The sequence below is a fragment of the Anopheles coustani genome, chromosome 2 (genome assembly GCF_943734705.1).
Source record: "Anopheles coustani chromosome 2, idAnoCousDA_361_x.2, whole genome shotgun sequence".
Taxonomy (NCBI): domain Eukaryota; kingdom Metazoa; phylum Arthropoda; class Insecta; order Diptera; family Culicidae; genus Anopheles; species Anopheles coustani.
In genome coordinates, this window is record NC_071289.1 from 80,209,368 (window position 1) to 80,219,758 (window position 10,391).

The 10,391-nt window shown below is 43.6% G+C and overlaps 4 protein-coding genes across 4 annotated transcripts; 1 reads left to right on the forward strand and 3 right to left on the reverse strand.

The window, feature by feature from the left end:
* Nucleotides 1-8: 8 nt before the first annotated feature.
* Nucleotides 9-3,822, reverse strand: LOC131263628 (structure-specific endonuclease subunit SLX4). Its single transcript, XM_058265858.1, has 5 exons — nt 3,689-3,822; nt 2,035-3,578; nt 414-1,942; nt 192-344; nt 9-112 (listed from the first exon to the last, which is right to left on the reverse strand). The coding sequence occupies exons 1-5, from the start codon at nt 3,802-3,804 to the stop codon at nt 23-25; spliced, it is 3,432 nt and encodes a 1,143-aa protein (XP_058121841.1). The 5' UTR covers nt 3,805-3,822; the 3' UTR covers nt 9-22.
* Nucleotides 3,807-4,308, reverse strand: LOC131263639 (uncharacterized). The gene is made up of 2 exons (XM_058265869.1): nt 4,079-4,308; nt 3,807-3,990 (listed from the first exon to the last, which is right to left on the reverse strand). Exons 1-2 carry the CDS (start codon nt 4,201-4,203, stop codon nt 3,807-3,809), a joined length of 309 nt encoding a protein of 102 aa, XP_058121852.1. The 5' UTR covers nt 4,204-4,308.
* A 1,309-nt stretch (nt 4,309-5,617) lies between these two features.
* On the forward strand, nt 5,618-7,882 carry LOC131266484 (putative glycerol kinase 5). The gene is made up of 5 exons (XM_058269030.1): nt 5,618-5,883; nt 5,959-6,052; nt 6,260-6,759; nt 6,834-7,265; nt 7,334-7,882. The coding sequence occupies exons 1-5, from the start codon at nt 5,764-5,766 to the stop codon at nt 7,799-7,801; spliced, it is 1,614 nt and encodes a 537-aa protein (XP_058125013.1). The 5' UTR covers nt 5,618-5,763; the 3' UTR covers nt 7,802-7,882.
* A 44-nt stretch (nt 7,883-7,926) lies between these two features.
* LOC131266481 (heat shock protein 83-like) lies at nt 7,927-10,373 on the reverse strand. Its single transcript, XM_058269027.1, has one exon. The coding sequence runs from the start codon at nt 10,371-10,373 to the stop codon at nt 8,229-8,231; it is 2,145 nt and encodes a 714-aa protein (XP_058125010.1). The 3' UTR covers nt 7,927-8,228.
* Between the last annotated feature and the right edge of the window lie 18 nt (nt 10,374-10,391).

The following is a 10,391-nucleotide window of genomic DNA, read 5'->3' on the forward strand; positions in this document are numbered from 1 at the left end:
ACGACCCGCGCATCCACAACCTTTATTTTTTACAATTTGATTTTACTCGGTTAACACCCGAAGACGTACTGCGGAAAGTTATACATAGTTTATCGAGAAAAGCAATTATATCCTGAAATGTAAAAAAACAATCAATAATTAGTTTAACTATACTGAAATGGGCAGGCAACCAGACATAAAACGATGCGCACATTTGTTTCATACCGTAATCCAACTTCCTTCAAAACACTGCAGATTTCATCTAAATCAACTGGCTGATAAAGTAGAATACTACGCTGAAGTGCTACATTTTCAGATACTAAATTAAAAAACGCTATATGCAATGGAACTGGAACCGAAGCAATCTGAAAATAAAGTTAATAGTTTGAAATTGTTAGAAATGAAGAACAAAACCGGAGTAGCAAAAATCATACCTTTTTCCGTGGATTCAATGGAAGGTATACTTCATCAGTACCAAGATCCAACTTGAAAGGACAAGGATGAAGCAACGGATTGTTTTGAGATAATTCCTGTGAGGCATGATTCATAGGACGGGATGTTGGAGATATGCTATTTACTTTTGCTCTACTATGCATGCTGGTGATAGTGGAACTATTTTCCTTTTCTATCTCTTCTGCAATCCTTTCCTGCACATCTACGAGCATATGAGTTGCCTCGAATAAATGGTTGAGCACCCTAACAGCTTTTGGTCGATTCAAATCTTTCAGACCGTACTTAAATAGTTCCCGCTCAATTTGTGGTGTTGACATATTCTCATATGATGGTATTTCAAAGTCAAATGGTTTTACGCCTATTAAATACTCAGGACATCTTGCCGGCGACGCCATCAACTTAAGCTCAGAAAACTTGTCCTCGAAACGATTTGCTTTTGGTTGGTTGCATGCTGGTTTGGTCGAACAGGCCGTTTCACCCGTTGGCGAAAGTATAACATTTGACCGTTCTTTTTGACCGTTTAAATTATCCTGATACTGTATTGGCGATGAGAAGCCTTGTGTATCTTTATCCGGCTCAATAACTTCCAACTCAGCATCATCGACTCGTAAATTAGGAATTGTGTCTTCTTCTAGGTCATTAGCAGTTCCATCCATCACAAAAGGAGAGGGAAAAAAATTTACATGCCCGTCTTTATCGACAGCCTTTTCCAATGGTTGCGACGATACGGTTGCCTTGGAACATTCATCTCTACTTAAACTCTTTAAACTGTTTGTGTTAGACTTCTGCAATCTCAATGGTGGTAAATTAAACTGTTTTATTAAATTATCCAGATAAACGAATGTGCTTTCAGCGCAATTTGAAGGTTGCTCAACAACTTTAAATTCATCAGAAGAGACACATACAAGGTCATCATTACTACATGGTGGTTCTTGAGATTGTACTATAACTGTCTCTTGCCTCACCTGCCCCTCTTTTTGCGGTTCATGATGGTAATAGAGTTCTGTTTCATTTAAATTGTCTTCTTCATCGTTATTGATCTCTTCTATATGATGACTCACATCAACTGGAACTTCATCTATCGGTTCGTTTATAACAGTCTCACTTTTTGGGAGGTCTACGATAGAGTTCTCATGCCTCGAATCGTTGTTCTCGATTGTTTCATCAACACTAGGTGTATAATCGACGAGATCGACCGTTTCCACTCTATTAGCTCCGGTCTCTAAAGCTTCGCTGAGTCTTGCATCAATGGCAATTCTATTAAACGAAAGCATTTTCTCGCCACGATTTGATTGCACGGCACACACTCCGACCTTGTCGTTGACCACTGGACACTGGGGAATTTCTGCGATTTCCATACACTTGCTATTGCTTTTGACTAAAGGCTGGTCCGTCGGATTAGTATTGTCGAATTGTTCATGATCTTTTGAAGCGATGGCTCCTCGATTGGGTTGCTGTGTATCTTCTTTCGAGATGGGTTTCTCTTGGTGCACTTTCGAGGAAATCTTCTCTAGACCAAAATAGGAAAAAATAAATATGTAAACGTCTCTATGAGCATCTTATAACTAAGAATGGAAAATCATTTTTTCCAAGTAATATTACCTTCTTCGCTGGAATAGACTTCAAAGCTGACGATAGGTTCCATATCTGATTCATCAAAAATATTTTCCGTACTGCGATGTAAGATAGGCACTTCAGCACTGATATCCAAGACGATGCTACTCTCATCCTCAGATTCAATTGCGATTATATCCTGATTCTTCAAGTTGTCCTCACAGCCTTCCACTTCACGGGCAGTCAGTCCGCAAACAAATGGTATACTTTTATTTACTTGATCTTTGTCAAGATCCTTGTGCTCCTTTCCAGGTGATTGCGTTTCTGATGACGTATCTTTGATATTCTGCACTTCGCTTTGATTGAAACGCGTTTGTTCAGTTCGTTGTTTCAAAGATTGTTCCTCGATTACTTGTTCTTCACAGTCACCTAATTCTTCTTTTTCTCTGTCTTTCAAATGATTAAAGTGCACTATTGAACTATCCAAGTCATTAAACAAATCAGGAGACGCTGTCCTTTCTGCTACTGTAACATCTTGGCACAAACTTACTTTACCATCGATAAATGTTTCACACAGTGTTCGTTCAGGTGTACTTTCTCGACCAGGAATTTTGCTCCAATCCTTTAAAAGATATCCGACAGGTGCGGGATCCGTTTCCATGAGCTCTGGTACATAATACTGATCCAGCAGATGGGAGCTTGCTTGTTCGGTTTGCGCAATCCAAAACAAATTGCTTAAGCAAGATTGGACATTTTCAGTGGAAAATAAAGCATTGGAATCTGTGCACGGTGGTGTTATTTCATTTGGAAACATTTTTCTGGTTTGTCTGTCGATGAAATCGCGAAGTTCTTCCCTTGTCCTGAGCTGCAGATTTGTTGCGCGTTTATGCTTAATTTTCTTTACATTCTTGCATCCTGCTCCAAAAATCACGTTAAGGTCATAGTCGGTGTAGCTATTTTTGCATCGAAAACCGAACTGCTCCAAAGTAGTACGAATGCCAATTATTCGCCGTTCTTCGAAGGTACCCGAGGAGCTTGCGGAGGTTAGATGTGTTTCTTTACTAGACGAAGTACCAGAGCTGCATTCCTGATCGGCCAGCGACCGTGACATAGCCAACGCCATTTGCAGTTGTTCCGGATCGACCTGCTCCGACGCACTGTGATCTTTGATTAGCTCGTGCAGCACGTCGTAATCACTTTTGTATTTCTTAAATATTTTACGAATATCCGATTGATTCTTCGGCTTTCGCGGTTGTTTCGGTTTTTTTGCAGCCCGTTGAACTTTCGTTTGTTTTGGTTGGGGAACAGCATTTTGTCGCGACTCTTCAAAGTCATCATCCTCAACTATTTGGGTGTTTAGAAAGTTACTTATCAGTCCGTTTCCGTTCAGTGTTTTCTTCCGTAACTTGGGTAATTTTGGTCCATCGCTTGAGCAAACATCCTCTGATTGTGTTCTCCTTCGCAAATTTGGAACCGCTGGTTCTTTGTTGGAGTCATCTGAATGCTCGTCATCATTTTCTATGAACGTAGCTTGGCTGCAACTTTCGGCTGTGAAGAATTTGGACTTTTTGCAACTTCTCAAGATATTCTCGCTACAAGGGAAAAGAACAAAGAAGAGACAACAGGTCAGTTCATCTACTTATACTTTATTGACTAGTCTAATGCAAAGATCACCCATCCTTGGTTGATGCATTGCCGTTACCCCGTATTCAAGTCGTTTCCATCGCTCTGCTGTTCTGCGGCAGGCTGCATTGGGGCAGCAACATTACTGTCCGATTTGATGAGCCTCAATTTGGAGTACTTTAACCGTTTACTCATAGTTACTTTCTCGCTTGATCTTCCTTTTCCTCTTCGAGCAGCTTCCGGATGGTGTCCCCACGTTTGGGCGCAATCAAACTGAATCGCATCAAATTCTTTCGATCCACCTCTTCTTCAGTTTTCTCGAAAAAGTCTCTCCTCAGACGTTGCTTTAGATTGTCACCACCGATGTAGCTCACGACGGAGCTGGAGAAGAGAAAAATAGTAAAACATGGTCCGGTAAGGGAAACGAGCTTCTAAGATGCTTATCCTAGCCTCTTTTCGTTCAACCTACTAAAAAGTCGCGAAAAACACCGTACCGGCTGCTATGACAGCCCAAGCAAACTGGTTCCTAGTTTTGTATATCACTGTTCCCTTTGTACGGCGGGGTTTCCATCGACTAGCATCGATACCACCCATTACCTAGTCACACAAAACTATCAAGCGACGTAGAAGGTAACCCAAAACGTGTATTTTGTCTGTTATTTATGACCATAAATTTTACTAAGCACGATGTATTTGTTACTACACTTTCTGTTGTTCTGGTTCTGTCAAGTCAACTAGTGTTGGCAGAATCGGAATTCGGAAGATTCGAAGATTCGATCCCTTGACGGATTCTAAAGATTCGAATCCTTTTTGACAGATTCTATAGATTCGAATCCCGGGGGGTCCGCGACAGCCGAGCGGTTACGCCGGTTAGAAAATCGGCCCACGCCGGGGCTCACCACCTCGGTTCGACGGTTCGACGGCGACGGTTCGAATCCCAACCGAGACCGGACCCTCCCCTGTACGAGAGGACTGACTATCCACGTACAACAGGGAAACAAGTCTCGTAAGCCCTTAACGGGCAGGCATGACCAAGAGGTCGTTACGCCAAGAAGAAGAAGATTCGAATCCCATCTGACGGATTCTAAAGATTTGATTCGATTAGGACTCGAATCAGATTTGATTGGTTTGGGACTCGATTTGATTCGATTCTGACTTGATCTTAAACTGTTTGAATCGACTCACAATGATTTGAGCATGTATGATATGACGGATTGGGATTCGGATTCGAAGATCCGGATCTCAGAATGGATTATAATCGAATGATTCGAATCCCTGTAGGGATTCAGTTTCCCCATCACTAAAGTCAACACATGATTCAAATTCGATCCGTTTATAGTACTACTGGTTGGCCACTGGTTTAAAGCTGGCTTGAAGCTGGTTTGAAGTATGTTTTTAATTCGTATCTACATTGGATTTTTAAACAACTGAAATAGATCTGCCTGATAAAAATAAAATATTGGTGATGATAATCATAATCCTGCACAGCAAACCACCATTCCTTTGGTAGTGATCATGCCTTGAACGCTTCTTGCATAACGTATTCGTTCGATAATATCGGAAAGCGATAAGGTTGAGTTGTTAGTTAGAAAAAGATAACAACATAAATAAATAAACATCTGATTGCTGTGACAGTCATGCATGTTGTTTGTTGATAACCATTAGTTGCTCAAAGAAATAACTGTTCGATAGTCTAAAAACTTCATTGGAAAGTTTTTAACACACTTCGTAGTCCATAATTTGTAACTGTGCAGTGCACTTATATTTTTTCGATTTCAATATACTCCCAGCAAAGTATATGTGCAATAGTCGCAACTCTGAATCCCTAACTCCTGATAAAATTTGATACAATTATCGGCTGGGACGGAAAATCCATCTGTGTGTGATATACCTGATCGTCTACGCTAAGCCAGTCATAACGATATGGAAAGCTTCTCGCGGAGTGTTATTTCATCGCTTGAACCACATTTAAGTTAATCATAACCAATCATAATCATAACGTTATCGTCTGTTCGTTTCCAACGTGGACGAATCGTCGCGGTTCAATGTGATTTAATTTGTGAGTGATGCAAGCATCCCGGGATTCAGTTAAATCATCATATTGTTCGAATTCATTCCGGTGTGAAAAAGGCGTGTGTCGAACCAGCTTTCCCAATGGAAGAAACACCTCACTACATAGCTACACTCGATATAGGAACTACCACAATTCGATGCTTCATATATGCCGCAAGGACAAGTGGAGATCCGGTACCCATTGGGACGGCCTATGATCATGTAAGATTCATCACTTATCGTCATTTCATCGTATAAAACTGTTGTCGTTCTAAAATATTGAATTATATTATATAGGTAGAATTGCTCTATCCAGCACCAGGAAGAGTTGAAATAAACCCGGAAAAACTATGGACAAGTGTGTTGCAAACGATCGCAAATGCTACCACTGGTTAGTATAAGAAAAAAGACGTCTCACATTTTACCGTATCACAAATATCATTTTAGACTTTAGACTGTGTTGTTATCTAATCGGTAATCTGAAGGGATTACTTTCAACGTTTTATTCATGTTGCTATCACTCTTCATTCGTACAATTAATCTTTGAAAATGCATGGCGGTGTCGATTATAATATTATTTTTGTTTTATTGCTTTTAGATGCTAAATTGAATTTTGATCAACTATCCTGCTTGGCTATATCGACGCAAAGGAATAGCTTCACCTGCTGGAATCGAAAGTCCGGGCTCGTTTATCACAACTTTATCACCTGGAAGGATTTACGTGCCGACCAACTTGTAAACGAATGGAACAATAGCCTCACTTTACGATTGCTGAAATTCGGTGCCGGTTTCCTCTACTTTTTCACCAGAAGCAATCGTTTTCTAGCCGGAAGAGTTATCAAGCTAATGAATCCACAGGTTACATTGCGTTTGTCCTGGATCATTCATAACAATACGGTGCTGCAGGATGATATTAAAACCGGAGACGTTCTGTATGGTACCATCGATTCGTGGTTGCTTTACCGCTTGCGCCAAGGCACCGATCGCAGCCGCGAGGTGAATCACATCAGTGATGTAACGAATTGCACCTCTACAGGGTTTTACGATCCCTTTGCACAACAGTGGGCTGGGTGGGCATTGAATTTATTTTCAATTAAGGTAATTATAACTGCATTCAAATTTTCAACTAAGCTTTGAATGTGTTTGTAGCAACTGTATTATTTCCTTTGCAGAAAGAGCTGCTACCAACGGTTGTCGACAATTCCTACGACTTTGGTTACGTACACGAATCACTTTTGGGGGCCAAAATCAAAATTGCAGCTTCGATATCGGATCAATCGGCATCGTTGTGGGGTAATTGTTGCTTTAATCGTGGTGACGTCAAGATTACGATGGGTACAGGTTCGTTCCTCAACGTAAACACTGGCTCCAAGTGCCTTGCCTCGGTGCACGGGTTATATCCTTTGATCGGTTACAAACTGCGAGATGCGTCGAGCATGGATATCACATATCTCATGGAAGGCTCATCGAACGATTCGGGTTCAATAATCGAGTGGGCCATGAATGTAGGACTGTTCGATGATCCGGCGGAAAGTGCTGGCATGGCAATGTCTGTTCCTGACTCGGATGGTGTTCTCTTTGTACCCGCATTCAGTGGACTAGGAGTAAGTTGGAATGGTTTCATTGTTATTATACTTTAAAATACTAATATTTTTTTCTCACTCGACTTTAGCCCCCCATTCGTGATGATAGTGCTGGAAGTGGATTCATTGGCATCAAACCTTCCACTCGTAAAGAACATATGGTGCGAGCCGTACTGGAAAGTCTTGCCTTTCGTGTATCACTGCTGTACGACTGTGCCCTGAAGGAAACGGGATTCTCTTTTAACAGCATCAAAGTGGACGGGGGTGTATCGAAAAACGATTTCATCTGCCAAACGTTATCTAACCTCACCAACGTAAAGGTGGAACGAGGAGAAGTGGTGGACTCAACGGCAATGGGTGCAATGTTCATGGCTGGTTTGAATATCGGTATATGGCGCTCCAAGAGCCAGCTGGTGAGCCTACGACGAGTGGAAAAGACGTTCACTCCCGATCCAGAGCATAGGAACATTCAACTGAGACAAATTCGCGCCTGGCAAAAGGCTGTTGACAGATTTAAAAAGTGGTATATGTTGGAAGACATAAAAAATCTAGACTGAGTATGTGATATTTTATATGCAATGGTGAAAAGTACAATAAAAATAATGTTTCAACATTTTCCAAGTTGAAATTCTATGCAAATATGAAACACCATGCTTGGATTTAAATTTCAAATTTATTCAATAGTTTATACAAGTTCTACTCTGTCTCTTAATAGTTCTAGATGGCAACAAATGTACGATGAGTAAATGGTGTGAATCAGTAGTTCACTTAAATAGGATATGTGAACACTTAGGAATTTTTAATTACTACTGTAAGCATTTGGAGATGCAACCGATATAAAGGATCATCATCCGATTTGGTTCCTTCTAAATACCCCTAGCTCCACGTACCATTTACATTGAGATCTAATGGTATGAGGAATGCAGCAGTAATGTACAGCATTAAAATTACATGCAACAGCAGCTTACTTCGGTATTTACCCGTTTAGTCCACTTCCTCCATGTGCGACAGATCCTCGGAATCGTCCACCAACGGTGGGGCGTCTCCGGCGGCCGTAGTCGGTGCAGCGCTGCCACTGGTCTCTTCCGTCGTCATCGGCTCATCCTCATCGATTCCAAGACCGAGCTTGATCATGCGGTAGATGCGGGAGGCATGGGTTCCGGGCTCATCCAGCGAGAAACCGGAAGACAGCAACGCCGTCTCAAACAGCAGAATCACGAGATCCTTTACAGCCTTGTCGTTCTTGTCAGCATCGGCGCGCTGGCGCAGCGTCTCGACGATGGCGTGATCCGGGTTGATCTCCAGGTGCTTCTTGCCCGCCATGTAGCCCATGGCAGACGAGTCGCGCAGGGCCTGTGCCTTCATGATGCGCTCCATGTTGGCCGACCAGCCGTACTGCGACGTAACGATACAGCAGGGCGAGTCCACCAGTCGGTTCGAGACGACCACCTTCTCCACCTTGTTCTCCAGCACCGACTTCATCACCTTGCACAGGTTTTCGAACTTGGCCTTGTCCTCCTCGCGCTTCTTCTTCTCGGCCTCATCCTCCGGCAGCTCAAGACCCTCCTTCGTGACGCACACCAGCTGCTTGCCCTTGTACTCCTTCAGCTGCTGGATAACGTACTCGTCGATGGCCTCCGTCATATAGATGACCTCGAATCCGCGTTTCTTCACACGCTCAACGAACGCCGAGTTCTTCACCTGCTCGGTGGTCTCGCCGGTGATGAAGTAGATCTGGGACTGGTTCTCCTTCATGCGACCAACGTAGTCGTTCAGCGAGCAGTACTCATCTCCTGATGCCGACGTGTTGAAGCGAAGCAAATCGGCCAGCTTCTGACGGTTCTGGCTATCCTCGTGCACACCCAGCTTCAGGTTCTTGCTGAACTGATCGTAGAACTTCTTGTACGTTTCCTTATCCTCAGCCAGCTCCTCGAACAACTCTAGACATTTCTTCACCAGATTCTTGCGGATCACCTTCAGGATTTTGTTCTGCTGCAGCATCTCACGAGAAATGTTCAGTGGCAGATCCTCCGAGTCGACCACACCCTTGATGAAGTTCAAATAGTCCGGGATCAGCTCCTCGCAGTTGTCCATGATGAACACACGGCGCACGTACAGCTTGATGTTGTTCTTCTTCTTCTTGTTCTCGAACAGATCAAATGGCATACGACGGGGCACAAAGAGGAGCGCACGGAAGTCTAGCTGGCCCTCAACCGAGAAGTGCTTCACCGCCAGATGATCCTCCCAGTCATTGGTCAGCGACTTGTAGAACTCGCCGTACTCTTCCTGCGAGATGTCGTCGGCATTGCGCGTCCAAATTGGCTTAGTTTTGTTCAACTCCTCGTCCTCAGTGTACTTGACCTTGACCGTCTTCTTCTTCTTATCCTTCTTATCATTGTCGTCCTCAGCATCTTCTATTTTTGGCTCTGCATCCATAATGTCCATCTTTTCGTCCTCCTCAGCCTCATCGTCACTCACCTCCTTCTCGCGCTCTTTCTCCACCAGCAACTTAATCGGATAGCCGATGAACTGGGAATGTTTGTTCACGATCTGCTTGATCTTGCTCTCCTCCAGGTACTCCAGCTGATCCTCCTTCACGTGCAGAACGATCTTGGTTCCACGACCAAGCGGTTCGCCGGCATCCGTACGAACCGTGAACGATCCTCCGGCAGACGATTCCCACACGTACTGCTCGTCATCGTTGTTCTTCGACGTGACCACTACCTTGTCCGCGACCAGATAGGCAGAGTAGAAACCCACACCGAACTGACCAATCATGCTGATGTCTGCGCCGGCCTGTAGAGCCTCCATGAACGCCTTCGTTCCCGACTTGGCAATCGTACCGAGGTTGTTCACCAGATCCGCCTTCGTCATGCCGATACCGGTATCAATGATGGTCAGCGTGCCGGCCTCCTTGTTCGGAATGATCTTGATGAACAACTCCTTGCCAGAGTCCAGTTTCGTGGGATCCGTGAGCGACTCATAGCGGATCTTGTCCAGGGCATCCGAGGAGTTCGAGATCAACTCGCGGAGGAAAATTTCCTTGTTCGAGTAGAACGTGTTGATGATCAGGGACATCAGCTGAGCAATCTCAGCCTGGAATGCGAAGGTCTCGACTGCTTCCGGCATCTACAATAAAATAAAACG

Coding starts and splice junctions, on each gene's coding strand:
- LOC131263628 (XM_058265858.1), bottom strand. CDS start 3,804: ATGAGTAAACGGTTAAAGTACTCCAAATTGAGGCTCATCAAATCGGAC. Junction 1,943..2,034: donor AGTCTATTCCAGCGAAGAAG/GTAATATTACTT, acceptor ATTTTGGTCTAG/AGAAGATTTCCTCGAAAGTG. Junction 113..191: donor GATTACGGTATGAAACAAAT/GTGCGCATCGTT, acceptor TTTACATTTCAG/GATATAATTGCTTTTCTCGA.
- LOC131263639 (XM_058265869.1), bottom strand. CDS start 4,203: ATGGGTGGTATCGATGCTAGTCGATGGAAACCCCGCCGTACAAAGGGA. Junction 3,991..4,078: donor GTGTTTTTCGCGACTTTTTA/GTAGGTTGAACG, acceptor TCTCTTCTCCAG/CTCCGTCGTGAGCTACATCG.
- LOC131266484 (XM_058269030.1), top strand. CDS start 5,764: ATGGAAGAAACACCTCACTACATAGCTACACTCGATATAGGAACTACC. Junction 6,760..6,833: donor TGAATTTATTTTCAATTAAG/GTAATTATAACT, acceptor TTTCCTTTGCAG/AAAGAGCTGCTACCAACGGT. Junction 7,266..7,333: donor CCGCATTCAGTGGACTAGGA/GTAAGTTGGAAT, acceptor ACTCGACTTTAG/CCCCCCATTCGTGATGATAG.
- LOC131266481 (XM_058269027.1), bottom strand. CDS start 10,373: ATGCCGGAAGCAGTCGAGACCTTCGCATTCCAGGCTGAGATTGCTCAG.